The sequence below is a fragment of the Hydractinia symbiolongicarpus genome, chromosome 5, assembly GCF_029227915.1.
Source record: "Hydractinia symbiolongicarpus strain clone_291-10 chromosome 5, HSymV2.1, whole genome shotgun sequence".
Taxonomy (NCBI): Eukaryota; Metazoa; Cnidaria; class Hydrozoa; order Anthoathecata; family Hydractiniidae; genus Hydractinia; species Hydractinia symbiolongicarpus.
Genome location: NC_079879.1, coordinates 26,514,966 through 26,530,259, shown reverse-complemented (window position 1 = coordinate 26,530,259; position 15,294 = coordinate 26,514,966). Strand labels below are relative to the sequence as shown.

General features: G+C 31.5%; 1 protein-coding gene across 1 annotated transcript; it reads left to right on the top strand.

Annotated features, from left to right (window-relative positions):
- The first annotated feature begins 5,312 nt into the window (after positions 1-5,312).
- LOC130645725 (NADPH oxidase 4-like) lies at positions 5,313-15,029 on the top strand. Its single transcript, XM_057451808.1, has 19 exons — positions 5,313-5,417; positions 5,656-5,729; positions 6,290-6,385; positions 6,664-6,777; positions 6,914-6,998; positions 7,208-7,333; positions 7,681-7,727; positions 7,958-8,064; positions 8,158-8,278; positions 8,402-8,494; positions 9,293-9,364; positions 9,462-9,524; positions 10,032-10,101; positions 10,178-10,305; positions 10,691-10,773; positions 13,777-13,900; positions 14,086-14,181; positions 14,269-14,384; positions 14,466-15,029. Exons 1-19 carry the CDS (start codon positions 5,387-5,389, stop codon positions 14,581-14,583), a joined length of 1,764 nt encoding a protein of 587 aa, XP_057307791.1. The 5' UTR covers positions 5,313-5,386; the 3' UTR covers positions 14,584-15,029.
- The last annotated feature ends 265 nt before the right edge of the window (positions 15,030-15,294 follow it).

The window sequence follows — 15,294 nt, the reverse complement described above, 5'->3', positions numbered from 1 at the left end:
AAATATGATCGCGGTTTTCTCTTTTGTACGTCTGATGATAAAAATGAAACAATTTAATTTGCTGAAATAATGAAATAACGGCTGGCTTTCATACGCAGGGTTACCGTCGACAGAAAACAAACACATTAATACCTGTAAGGAAGTGCGAAGTGCATCAAGTGCGAAAAATTGGTGTAAATTGTAGATTTAACGTTTGAAGTCGAGTTTTAGAAATTAACAGTCGAGCTTGGAGTTTAAAGTTAAGGAGCAGAGTTGGAAAAGTGGAATTCGGAGTTTGGAGTTTGTAAAGTGTGCATTTGAAAGCAATAGAAGTGGAGTTCGCAGAAGTCTAAGTTTTTAAAATTAGTGATTTTGAAAAGTTGTAATAAAGTGCAGTTGTAGCAGTCAGATGTGGAGGTAGCCGAAGTTGAAGTTTGTATTATATAAGAGTAGTCGATAAAGCCTGAGGAAAATCCACTTAGGGAGAATAACAATGGAAAAGAACCTTCATTTGAACTTTCATGACCTCAGCAATAATCCGTCCATGTATAGGAAAACTTTTAAAAAAATTATGTGTTATCTTTATTGTGTAGAGCTTAAAGTGTTGACCAAGAAAATGTATATGATCATGTGCTTTCCACGAACGGTCAAGGAGATATAACGGTTTTAAAATTTTGCTGACGTCAGCAAAATCCTGCCGGAGTACAAAAAAATATAATTTTTTAAAAATTGTATACTTGTTGTCTCCATTGTACAGAGCTTGTATAAGAAAAGTATAGGATCATGTACTTTTGACAAACGGTTGCAGAGAAGTTGAATTTTAAACGTTCTTTCATGACGTCATAAACGGAAACGGATTCGGAGATCCAGGTTTGGAAAAGTTACCTAATTTGGTTTGAGGTTGTCCCTATTTACCCATGCGGTAAAAACGGACTGATGTCACCACCCTGTTTGCAAGTTATTTGACCTCAAAGTTTTAGTGCAGTTTGATGGCTTCATTCATTTAAATTAAGATATCGACGTTGCATTAATGTCATGACCCTTAATGCCGCACCGTTAAAAATTTACCATTTGAGACATAACTTTGATTGTTACTGATAGACTGACTCAGTCTCCGTATTATTAAATAAGATAGTCGACAAGGCCCGTGGAAAAATTCACTTAGGCAGCAGAAGAACTATGAAAAGAGAAACGACACGATTTTAATAACGTCAGCATGGACACATCAATATACCATTTTTTTCCATTTTTTTTTTACCTGTTGCCTCTTAGAGCTTAAAACTTTGATCAAAATAATGTATAGGATCATATGTTTTTGACGAACGTCTAGGAAGTTTTTTATGTTTTTCAGTCGATAACAGAAGGTTAACAACAACCGGCATGCCAATGTACGGAAATCATAGGCAAAAAAAGTTCTGTTTAGAATCATACAGATGAAGGTAGGTGCTGACGCTTCTCACGCTGTAAAAACTACAAAACTCTTTGTAGGGGTTGGATATTTTTAAAATTCAAGTATTTTCTAACATAAAGAGAGGTTGGGTTCCCGATCTTCACGGAAAAATTACGCATAGCAGGACAAAGTGTTTTGGTGCCAACCCCTTAAGAAAAAACACGCTCTGATCAAAGAAGTATTTTGTGTAGCTAGCTCCCTATCTAGATACATAGATCCGACTAAAAAATGACATGTCAGCACCAATCAAAAGAAGATCCAACTAGTTTATAACTAGCTCAGAGGGGGTCAGCAGCAAAAGGTGGAATAGCTAGCCTGCACTCTTCTCTTACTTTTAATAGATTAATTCATACCTGATAAAATTCAGATTGTTGATTAAATTGGAAGAGAAAAAAATGAAGCATCTTCATTGGCTTTTAAGAAAATAGAAATTTCCGAGAGTTTAACGATTTGGCCAAGACACAAAAAACTTAGCAGCACTCCGGCTCCGTGCTGTCTCTTTATATATAGCCATCTTTGTATCTTTTATCAAGTGATTTTAGACAGAAATTGCAGTCTGTTGTTAATTCAGCTTGCGTATAAAACTGCATTCATGTTACTTATTTTCCAAATTGTTTTTTATTTTTGGATCAGTCACCATCACAACAACACCATCGGCGTTTTTAAAAAATCTTGACCGATAGTAAATTTCGAAAGCCTTAGTAATGAATTTCTATACTGGTTAAATACTGAACTACTTGGTTTAGTGAAATGTTCAAAAGTGATTATATTCGACTTTAATTTTGCATCAGAAGAATTGTATTTTGGAATTTCCAGAACTTACTAGATTAGTTTCAAAGATATCCAGTTACAGTTTTACTTTTTTGTTGTTGACTACTATATGTAAAGTTTGTAATTTGTATTCGTTTATTCATACCGTTGTATTTCATGAAATTAGAAAAAGTTTTAGCATTGCAGGTTAGTAACCACAGCAATTGAGATTTGAATTTTAAAACTGCAGGTGATTCCAGGTGATTGGAAACCCTAAGTTGCTAATGGCGAAAATCTTCAAGCCGCAGAACTTTTTGTTTACAGGTTAGGAGATTTCATTCTGAAAGTTTTTTTCATATTCAACAACAACCATGGACAGAATATTATAAAACAGGAGGGCTAATTGCGAATTTAGCCGTCACAAGAGATCACTTTGGTTGCTTCATATTAGAATCGCGCTTTTTAAACTTTACTTGTCAATGTGCACCAACTTCTGATCTTTGGTTATTTGGTTAAATCTATACTAAGGCAAGGTGGCTTCAAAAACACTTGGCCTTAAAAAAAATTGGTGTACTTCCAACACAAAGTCACAAGATTTTGGTATATAGCCTTTTTAAAATGGTAGCCAATATGACACCCCCTTGCGTGTCACTAGAACTGAGAAGGTTAATGCAATACAATATATTTTAAAAAACATATTTTAATTACTCAGATTTGTCAGAAAACACTTATTCCGGGTGTTTCTGTTATCAAAAAATTAATTAAAATGTTATAAATAAATTTTTACTCATCATATTTGCAAAAGTTTTTATTAATTTGGTTATATTACGTTCTTTTTATCTAATCCAACTAAATGAAAGAATTCCTACAGCTAAGTAATCCCATTTATGTTATTAATTTATGTTTTGTTATAAAATGCATTGTCATCACTGACTTTAGATTCCTGCAAGCTAGTTAACTAAAATAATTAAAATATATAATGCAGTAAGTATAGTACATCTCTTTAATTATTTTCGTATGGTGAATTCACAGTGGTCTATTGGAAGAACTCTTCACTCAAATAAGGTAAAAATTGTCGAATGCTACACATTGACACAGGAACTATGTAGCGTACTTTACTTAGGTGAATAAAGTTAAAGTTACTTAAACAGAAAAGCATATGGTGAGACACGCTCTTTAATACTATCGATAGCCTAAGTTTTAATTTTGAAAAATTAAATTTTTGTTTAAGCAAAGTTGACGTGCAGTTGTTAGATACTTTTATTCACTTATTAATTTTTCGATGCGTAGCTATGATAAGGATGTAATCATGAAATAATGCAGATTGTAAAATTACAAACTGCTGTGTTGTCTATTTAGTGAAGTATGGATATTGGTTACATAGATTAAATAAGAAATGCAGTGCTTTTTTTAAAGCCATACAGCTACCTAATGTGTTCACATTGTTATTTGCTACTTCGTGCAAGTTTCGTTCTTACATTTTTGATAGCAGAATAGTAAGTTCCGTCTAATTAGACTTGTAATTCTTTTATAATAATAAATTAACCAAATAATATGGCTTTATATTTTATTAGAATCTGGTAATACATTACATTCCAAGGATTTTAGATTATCAACTTTAGTGCTTTTAAAATCTTAGTTGGTTGAGTGACCAAGTGCATTTGTTCTTTCGATTTTTAAACTTCATATGAGATCGCCTGTTCATAACCCAATAAATTGTGCTGTATAATTAATGATTCTCTTTTTGCTCTAAAATTTTTCCAAAATGTATTGAATTTTCGAGAAATTCCAAATAAAGTAGCAGGTTGAAATGTTTCAAATTTATGTTTCTGCATGCAAGAATTCTCTAGGAATTCAATACTGCTAGTTGGATTGTTACGAAATGCACCACTGCAGTTTGAAGATTCTCAGAATTGCTTCCCTGCAGGATGGAATTTTTTTTAACATAGAGCCTAAAGATTGTGAGCAAAAAAAACAGAAATTTGGTGTTCTTTGAAAAAATCGTGTAAAGTCTAAGGGATAAAACTTTTTACATTCCCGATTTTATAACCATTACTAAGACGTTCTGTCATTACACAAAAGTCAAGTTCTTCTTCATAATTCTTCATGACAACTTGATCGTCAAACTTTGGCTTGGTCACTGCATAAGTTTGTGCAATGTAAAAAAGGCTATCACTAGCCCGAATAAATTACTCAATAGAAACTGGTAGTATTTTTTAAACAGTAAGGATATATAGCCTTAGCAAGAAAATAAATAGCAAGAAAAGAAAGAAAAATACATAATAAATAATATATAACATTTTGCAATAGTTTAGTATTGTGAATTATAGAGCGAACGTTGATGTAGCAACTAATAGTCACTCTGAAAGCACATTGTTAACAAAAAAATTATACAGAGTTACATTAAACCAACAATTGCACTTCATTGTATTTTCAATGTAATGCATCTTTGCACATATAATATCTTTATCATAAATTAACTTATTTTATAAATATATAGCTGCAAAGCTAGCTAGATGTATACACAGGTGTTGCATGCTTCCAGTATCTTTAATGCGTTACCTAACGATACAAAAATTTATGTATGAAAATATACCTTACAAAGTGATAAAAAAAAATGGAATCATTTTTTTATTATTATTTTAAGGTAAATACAGTAAATCTAATGCTGTTTAACCAATGTCTTTATTTTATTTAAATGCATTTTCTATCGGTCTGTTCGCGCATTATCAGGATTACGAATTCCCCTTGCTGACGTATTTAAGAAGGGAATGTCAGCCCGATACATGTTCATCATTGCTAAAATATATAAGAAATACCCATAATGAAATTATTGCTAAATCACTCTCTATTACTCGTTTGCTAATTGGACTAACATTATAAGATTGCCATAACATCAAAATTAGCTTGAAGTATATGTAGGTTCTAATAGAGAAATTTGCTGCAGCCAAAAGTTTCTGTGTAATTTATATGGCCTGCTAACAATTAGTAACGTAAAGAATTGGCGATGACCAGCAATGAAAAAAACAAAAAACAATAACAATGTCATATGAAGAGCATTAAAGGTAATCCTAGTGTTGACACAATATTAAAAACAATAACAAACAATGATACAAACATCTATATTTATCATAGGAAACAAAACGAACAGAAAAGTAATTACATAAAAAATATGAAGAAGCGCCATTAGTGGCAACGTTACGCAGCATGGTGAAGTCCGATGCTTCAAATAGTTATGGTAATGTTTTGTTTAGATGAGATGGTACTGCAGTCTGTGGTAATCCATCGACTGAAACTAAAGCGTTACAATAAACAAAAGTAACGTGTTAACATTTTTCATCTTATGTTCTATGGAAGACATGAATTGACTTATTTCTAATGTAGTTCGTATCAGTCTATTGTTATTACATAAGTTATCCTTTACCCCTAAAAAAACTTTCCAATTTCCAATGATACTTGAATGATCTCTGTTATAGCTGGCTTAAAAACACCAAGGAAAGCATACATAAAAACAGTTTGTCAAAATGAGTTTATCAAGATTTTGCTTGTGGTGAGTTGCCTTAGTGTTCAATACTAAAATTGTATTTGTATCATCGTGTTTTTTCCCGTTCATATATCTTTCTAGGTTGATTTTATAGCAGTTATTGGAAGCGTTTAAAAATGACTATTCAATGCTACAAATTATGGTTCAAAAACAACAACTAAAATTGAGTTTCCTAAAAACTCTTGATTTAATAGGACTATATCAGATGAACTCTCTTTCCTGTTGTTAAGAAGACATGCAATGTCTAACGAATTCGTAAACGTCAAACCTTTGATTATACAAGTAGTGAACGAGACTATCCAGAAAAAACATCAAAAGCATGAGCGTACTAATTCAACTATCAACTAATTATTATTAGCATCTACGCTTTTAATTTCTTTAGTTACTACGGAAAAAAGTACAGGTGACATGTAAAGTAACAATGTTTAGCATTGTGGTTTTTCAAAGAGATTATCTTGTTCTTGTTCCTTCGTTTGTTTACTCAACAAGGCACATTTTTTAAAGCAGCATACAATATTTAGCTAACTACTGTTCTAGTACAATATTTTTCTTACTTTTAATTTTAGATATCGTGGCTGACAATAAACATATTTTTATACATATGGTCATTTCTTACTTACAGAAACGATGATAAATTTTATTACATGTACTTGATGTGCAATGTGAGTAGAAAATGTATTTCTAATCTAATGTTCAGATTGTACAACGATTTAAGTTTGCAGTCATGATATTCTTACAAAGTAACCGCGTTTACGTGAATCCAATGTGCAAATTCAAACCCTTTTTAAAAGGTTTTGCCTTAATATGAAGACTTTTACATTCAGGTTGTGCAAAGAAACTATGTCCAACAAGCTTATACATATGCACACATTGTACCAGCTTGTGTAGTCAGAGATTTATGTTAGAAGTTTTAAAATTGTATTCGTTATTTTTGGCTTAGGATTTTATTTTCGTTTCACGTGCATGCGCCTTGGTGATTAATTTCAATTGTGCAATTGTTCTACTACCAATGAATCGATTCATTAATTCCTGCATACGCACGCAATTACTAAAGGTAGGAAAATAATAGAAAATTTATTTTATGTTTTGTAATCTGCTTTGGTTATATACTTATGGTAGCTGTTTCGTTCATAATTTCTTTTACCTTTTGGTAAAGCATTCATAACCAGAAATCTTAATTTCTCTTACAGCACACTAAGCGTACAGTAAGGCGAATAATAGATCATGTAAAGACACTTCACATACTATCAGCATTCAGTATCTCTATTGCAAGCGGTAAGAATAAAAACGTAACGTTCACTGCTGAAACCGTTCGGTACATTTTAGCACAGTATATATAATGAATATCTGAGTTTATCACAGTTAATCTGAGCTTCGACAAAGCCTTTTCCCTACTAAATGTAAATCAATAAATCAATAAGAATTACTGTATATTACTGTATACATACTTTGTCTTAAAATGTTTATAAATACTTTTTATTTAGTGATTCATACAATCTTTCACTTGGTTAATATTTTTTATTTTCGTAAAAACTTTTCTAAAGTTGTAAAGAGTATCAACATCGCAGACTCCAAGGAAGATACAACTCTATGGAACTTTCTATTAACTAGTTAGTTTTACAATTTGTATCCTTTATTTGTTTTACAATTGGTTTTTGAGAATGCTAAACTCATCAACTTTCGTGATTGGTGCACAGCCCTGTGTCAAATGATACCAGACACATAGGGCATATTCACGGAAACATTAACTATATCAATTATTTTTGACGGAGGTTCAGAGCGAAAGCGTGTTAACTTTTTCACGAGAATAAAAGAGAACACAGAAATTCGACAATACTAAAGCAATGACATATCGAAACTATATTTCAGTCCGGCCAAACGAGCTGACGCCTCTTGTTACCTGCGTAAGATAAAGTTGGACACAACAAATGCGTAATCATTATTTCTTCCCCTTTAGTGCCTGGATGGACAGGAGCTTTAATGTTGCTCATACTGGCTTTAATTGTAAGTTCTTAAATACTTTATTAAATAATACATAAAATGATAAGAATTATAGCTGTTGAAGAAAGAAAATAAATTGGGTCATATTTTTTTTAGATGTGATTTTGAGCCGTTTTTGGAAGCCTGACTAATATGCTTTAAAATTTTAGTGCTAAATGCGATGACTTCAATGACTGTTATTGCCTAAACAGACACTTAAATGACGTCATCTCAAACTTGCACATACAATTTAGGTTATGACATCACTGAAAGCTGTGCAAGCTGAACGCAATGAAGTATTTAAGCGTGTTCATCATTTATCGTTTATATTTCTAATCTTATCAATGTTTCACGGATTCGGGTATGTTAAAACAGCGCTTTTTTTAAATTGCAATAATGTTTAAATTCTTCCTTTTTGTTCTATTTTCACAACAGAGATGTTTATTTGTTTAAGAAACGTGACAAAGTATCTTGTAAACATGGATATGCATCCAATGGAATGTCATAATACAAAAGACATTGCTAACTTACCACAATGCAAAGAAGAACCAAAATTTCAACATGTAACGCCATCGGTATGACTTAATATGAAAGTATTACAGATATGTAAAGTTATTCTGGGGCAGAATCAATTGACATAAAATACCTCTGATTTTTAATAATGTAAATATCTAAATAAATGTAAATATTATTTATAGACTTGGAAATGGATGTATGGTCCATTAATAATTCATTTAATTGATCGTACCATTCGCTTCATCCGGTCGTTTAAAATTAGTGATTTAGTTCAGGTATGGATATATTCCACGCCACATTGCGCAGAAAACAATCTTAGTATGCGCAGTGTTAATTTCTCTTGAATTTTTTTTTCTCTTTTTTCTTGTTCGAAGTTGATTAGAAAGATATTAATCATTACACGAAATTGATAAGAGAAATATTATTATATGTTCAATAAATATGTCCGATCAGAATGCGAAGAAATTACTGATTGCACTAGTGGAAACACAAATCTCAAAAGTAGCTGTACGCGCTTTATAGTGCGATACGTCTACTGCAGAAACTTCTGATTTTATCCCTAATTTTTTAATTGTCAATGACGTCACTCATATAGTGCTAACTTGCGCAAAATATTGTTTCGTTAATTTCTTCCCTTTACCTCATACTTCAGTACTATGTTTTATATCATAACTATGCTAGACGGTACGTACGTGTACATTACAATAAAAACGTTTGACAAGCATAAACGTTCAATAAATTAAATGCACTCATTTTTTTCTGTAAATCTTTGAATAAAAGCCATTTCTGAAAACTACATGTCGAATATTTCTCACTAACATGGACTTTGATGCACTCATCTATATTGCGTTAAAATATTTGTGTTTGTTCTGTAAATAGGGTTCTGCTTTCTAACATTTTTTCATCTTTACTTTTTTCCAAGACCATTCAATTTAAAAAGTTGTATATCTTATCTTTTATATTATATATTTCCTTAAAAGAGCAATTTCATTCATTTTCTGCAATCCTTGTGAGAAATTTGGTGAATAGTCAATTCTTTATCTTATTTAAATCCAACTTAATTTTACTTTTAGGTAAAAATACACTACGGAAATGTGATGGAGTTAGTATTTGTAAAAGAGGGATTTCAAGCTAGACCTGGACAGGTTGGAATTTGCTTTAGTATAAATAGCAGTTTTAAGTTGCCAAGATAATATGTCTAAATTATAATGTATCCTCTAAATATTTTATATTATATTTTAGTATATTCTTCTGCAGTGCCCAGAAATTGCTGAATTTGAATGGCATCCGTTTACTCTTACAAAGGCAAGAGAAATTTATTATGTAATAAAACACAATACATATTTATGTATATTACTATGTGACGTAAATATCAAAAGAACAGATCTACTTGCATGTGAAATGAGAAGCCAACTGAAAATCTCGTTTTTTATTAAACGAAAAAATGCTTGCTTGCGCCACTAATTGTTTTTAACGCCTCTAAAGTCGGAAGGAAATCTAGCATGTATTTTCAACAAACAGATATTTTTAAGATATGCTTAAGTAAAGCAAAACACATGAAGTTAGTTGCAATTCTATAGGACCGATTAATTTAAAAAAATAAAAACGATAAAACCAAACAACTACCTTTTCTCAACGGAAAATAACTTTCACTTTCCTACTTGCATTTTTACAATGCTTACCTTATTTTATAATCTCTGGCACCTATCAGATGCACATTGTATATTATAGTGATTCCTTGCTGCATGGTCCTGTAGTAATATAAAATATGATTTTAATTAATATATATATATATATTTCACTCAATTTAAGTGTCCTTCTGGCAGTGAAGAAGTTGAGAAGAGATTTTCAGTTCATGTAAAAGTGTCAGGCGATTGGACAGGTAATAATATAACTACATTGATGCTGTAATAACGATGGGTGCTGAAACCAAGTTACATCTTTCTTTTATTTGCCAGGAAATCTATTCAACTTAATCACATCCATGTATAGTTTAAAACGTGTTGGCAGTACGTGTATTTTATTGATAAACGATATAACGGCACCAACATTCAGAGTTGATGGTCCTTATGGAAGTCCCAATCAGGTAACTGCTTTTATGATAATGCATGCATTCTTAAACCGTTTTATTGGTAAACGATGGTGCGTAGAAGCAGAAAAAGGATGTATTTTGATCCTTTAAATGTTTTTAGATAGATTTATTCAACTATATGTATAGTTCAGCAGAAACGTTTTGATTTATTACGTTATTATCAATGCATATGAATTCATGCAGCATTGATAATGATTTAATAAGTTAAAAAGTTTTAGGTGATTTATGCAACATGTTGAAAACTAATTATTTTAAAAATTGTTTAGACGTTATTCTTACATTTAGTAAGCCTCCATCTGAAACTTTTTTTTTGTCTATTCTTTTTCTTTCGAACTACTTCCCTTGTCGTTTCTTATATGCTTCTGTCAACTTTTTTAAGGATGGATTTCATCATCGCGTAAATGTTAGCATTGCTACTGGGATAGGAATTACGCCGTTTGCAGCTAAACTTAATTTCCTCAGGTTAGGATGCTCTTTGTTATCGCTTTATCTATTAAATAAATGTTATTGTAATCCCTTAAATAATTTATTTCGCAGTCAGTTAGCTCCAACGGTACATTTAAGGATAGCAATCCCCTTTTCATATTTAACCGTGATGCGGAAAATCAAAACATTGCATGAAAATGAGGTTAGCTTAGATAAGGTTTAGGACGCCGAGTTGTTTACCAGCTGTTCTGTCACTAGTTATCAACAAATGTTGGTTTTATAAATTTTTTTAACTGCCATATTAAACGAATTGTAGTGGATAAAAGTATATCGAAGGTATTAATAATGGTAGTGTGACAAAAAAAATGAATATATATAAATATTAGGTGTGTATTTATTTATAGCTAATTTAATGTTGGCTAGCTAGCTATAGCTAGCCAACAAAAGCCTCGTTTCTTACTCATCCAAAAAGTTTGTGTAGTGTTGCTTTCTTCTCTAAGAAAACAGGTTCAAGGTTCTTAAAATTGTTCTTATTCTTTTTGCAATTAACTTGACTGAGCAGACAGTGTTAAACTTGTAAGGTTATGTTGTCTGCGTTATCCCCCTAAGAATAAAACAAAGCCAATTATTAGTTGCAAGGCCGTCTGTATATATTTAAAACTTTCTTAACTTTATTAGGCCATCTGGTTAAGTTATTGTGGTAAATCGATTAGTATTAAACATAAATGAGTGCATTGAAACAACATGTGACATGAAACAAATCGTTGCCCTCTCACAGTAGAATGCTTAAATTCGGAAACTGAAGAAGTATAATACAGAAACGTTATGTTAATTCTATCAAGTTTGTTCAAGAAGGCACCCTTTAAAAATATATTTTTCCATAAGTTGTTGATCTTTGCTTTTAAGTACAAATAAATTACAATACCCATAGTTATACCTGACATGGAAAAACAAACTGGCAATACATACAGAAATAATATTACTCCCAATACGCATAGAAATACTACTGATTGACAGAGCAATATGTGCATATAAAAAACAACAACAACTTTATGTAGCTGCAACTGTAACATTCTTACAGGCCATAATTTAAAAAAAAAAAATCAAGGCTCAAGGGGACTTATGAGTAAACATGATTTGACCTTGATTGCATTGCTCTTATTACAATTTGTTGAATATATAAAATACAGACCAGTATTTAGACGAATAGCACCAACCCAACATGCTTAGGATAGCCAAGTCATAATGTTATTTACAGATGTTTTAAAAAAAAGACATCCAATAACATAGAATAAAGTGTATAAATTGTTACACCCACAAATGTCGCAACCAACCATAAACGTCGCAATCAACCATTAATGTCGCAACATCACCCATAAATGTCGCACATCAAACATAAATATCGCAAACTTAATCATAAATGTCGCAAATAAAAATGTCGTTTTTTTCGATAAATGTCGCACAAAAATTCGTCATCAACCATAAATGTCGCATATTTTTAAACAGAATTTGAGATTCTTCATAATGAGTTATACTGTATATAAAAACTAAAAAATATGGTTGTGGAAAAATAATCAAACCACCTGTAAATTTCAATAGGGACCTCATGATCTCTAATAAGTGCCCTTATGAAAATATCATGCTAAAAGCAAAATAATACATAATGTCAAATGTCAATTGTATGTAATACATAGACGGAATAAGGAAGAGTAATTCCTGATTAATTATTACGATGTTTTTAGTAATATTATAAATTTTTTAGTAATATTATAAATTTCTGTTCTTATGGCTGATCATCTATTTTTGCGCGAAATTTATGATTGCAATGTTATTCAAACAAAATTTTTAATCTTAGCAATCACTTCCTGTATACAAATTTTAAACTTGGCTTATCTTGGGTATGATAATTGAGGGGGGGGGGGGGGGGGAAGCAAAAATTCACGATATAAGTGAACATTTTTCCAAAGTTTCTACGATTTCCTTCACAATTTCTTATTTTGCAGCTATATGAGGGGGTTTGCGCCGCGTGCTTTAAATCCACCAAAAAATACAGGTCTTTACATGCAACAACGAAACAATATGATTAAAATCTGCAAAGACACCTCACAACTCTGTGACTAATGTTATCCTGCACCCTATGGTTGTAAAGATGGATAACGGAATCACTCGAAATGTGAGACATAACCATTACTCAATAATTATTTAATAGCATTTGTTGACTATGAATTTCCGCTCAAAAGTTGTTTTGGGTATTAATAGTCTTTGCGACATTTATGGTTGATCATCAATTTTTGGGTGATGTTGCGACATTTATGGTTGATTGCGACATTTATAGGTGTAACATATATATGTCAACAACATTGGTTGAAGCTCCAACTAGCTAACTAGTAGTAATCAATGTTAGTGCTAGTGTAACTATATATAAAATCCAAACCAATCAACCTTAGCTAGCTAAACACTTGTAAAAAAATATAAATCAGCAACTTTAATAAGCCCAATGGGTATAAAATAAATGCCAATTTCGATTTCTTTTACCAAAAGTTCATAATTTGCCCATTCGACAAGTTAATTTGAGAAATAATAAAGGTAAACAAACTATATGTACATCACTTCGCTGGAAAATTAAAGTTGTCTCTAAACTTACCTCGTTTTCATGTTAGTATGTCTATTCCGGCTGTGTGTTTTGCAGAATGGAAATGAATATTGAAATAGGTTTATTCATCACGTGCAAAGTCTTAAAGAAACTCGTATTTCAACCTTATATTCTAACTTTTTATAATTATATTCCTGATGCTTTTGAGGGTTAAAATCGATGTCAAATATATATGACAGATATCTCTAAAGCTTTGTAAAGGGATGGGTGAAGACTGTTTGTGTTTAGAAAATTTCTTGACTTTAATTTTCATTGCTATACAGCAGAGCGATGTCTAGAGTATGACAACGGGTAAACCGTTGCTTTTTTACAGGAAAACGAGAATGTTAACAAAAATAGTTTAGTTCATAAGTAAGATTTAGATTTTCATTACTCTGTTTCTCTAGACATTTTAATCCTAACAAAGTCCACAAAAATTTCAAACTTGAAAAACTACATTTGATTTGGGTTTGTAAAGATGTAAACGAATTTAGTTGGGTTGTTGATTTAATCAAAGAAGTGAGAAAGCATGTAGGTATATATCCTGACATGTTTATATGAATGACTTTATATCTTTCTATAATTAATTTTATATTTTAAAAAGCAAAGTATACGTACTGCGTTTACCTATCTAAACACAGACTTCCTCACACATGTTCTTCCTATAATATAGATATATCTGGCCTCTATATGGTTTTATACACATTCTGTTTAAGTTAATTGAGATCGAACGAGAAGATATTTTGACAGTCCAATTATTCGTGACTCAAAAATACAAAGTCAATATTGAATCACAAGTTCAAATGCTGGAGGTATACCTAATATTTGTAAACTAAATGGCTGTCACTACCACACGCTAAATCAAACGACATGCTCCATCAAACACATTTTTTTTCTAGAACACTTTTCCACAATGTGAAGGCTGTGTAACTGAGGAATGGTTTGAAGATAATATGAGACAAGGTCGACCAGACTTTAAAGACGAACTGACAAAAATAGCCATGCAATACGAAAGGTCAGCATAGTAAAATAATTTACCTTATCAAATAAGATAATCCAAACAATAAAGCTGTGCAAATTTAAATTGTCTTTTTAGAGAAATCATTGGATTGTTTTACTGTGGAGGACAAGAATTGGGGAGAATAATAAGCGATATTTCCCTTAAAGTTAACCAAAGAGGCAACACGTTTATTTTTAGAAGAGAGAAATTTTAATTAAACTTTGTATACTTCTTTACGACTTTTGTATTTTGTATTTATATGAAATTGTAACATCCATAACATTTTCAAATACAATGCAGAACCGATCTTAAATGTACTTACGATGTGACTTAGGGAGCAATATTTTTAATTTCTTAGAACAAAATTACTATAGTATACCAAGTAAAAAACGGCTAACAATTTGTTTGGGTTCTCGCATTTTTGGGCTACTCTTTTTCTGCATGTCAGTTGTTCAAAACATCTCAAAATTCTCCTTCCTTTTATAACATTATTGGGTGGGGAGGGGGGGGCTAAGCATCGTGACGCCATATGAAGATAAAACCAATAACACTACGCAGATACATAACGTTTGCTGTGTTTGCAAAATACAGTGGGGGACAGGACGGGTCATAGGTCGTAATTACCAATTTTTTTGCCAATTCTCTAAGGTGAACCTCAGTCATATCATTTCATTTTTGCAGCAGTTTGAATTGTGTCCTTTTACAGTTTGGACTTGACGCACATACACTAAATAAGGGTAAAGTACTAGCAAACAAACTGCTTTTGTATTGCTTTGTTTCTAAGGAGTAAAAGAGTGGATAATTATCAAATTATCACTTAGCAATTTAATATGGTATTTTTTACTCATACTTAATTAGAAACAAAAAACAAAAGTGATCTTGAGTGTATTACCAGTTACAATCTGGTAAAATATACTAGCGTACA

What these genes read in the sequence shown, in the direction of transcription:
- LOC130645725 (XM_057451808.1), top strand. Translation starts at nt 5,387, where the DNA reads ATGGTGAAGTCCGATGCTTCAAATAGTTATG. An exon ending in ACATGTACTTGATGTGCAAT is followed by an intron (nt 6,386 to 6,663) that starts GTGAGTAGAAAA and finishes TTTTTGGCTTAG; the next exon opens with GATTTTATTTTCGTTTCACG. An exon ending in TCAAAGAAGTGAGAAAGCAT is followed by an intron (nt 13,901 to 14,085) that starts GTAGGTATATAT and finishes ATTCTGTTTAAG; the next exon opens with TTAATTGAGATCGAACGAGA.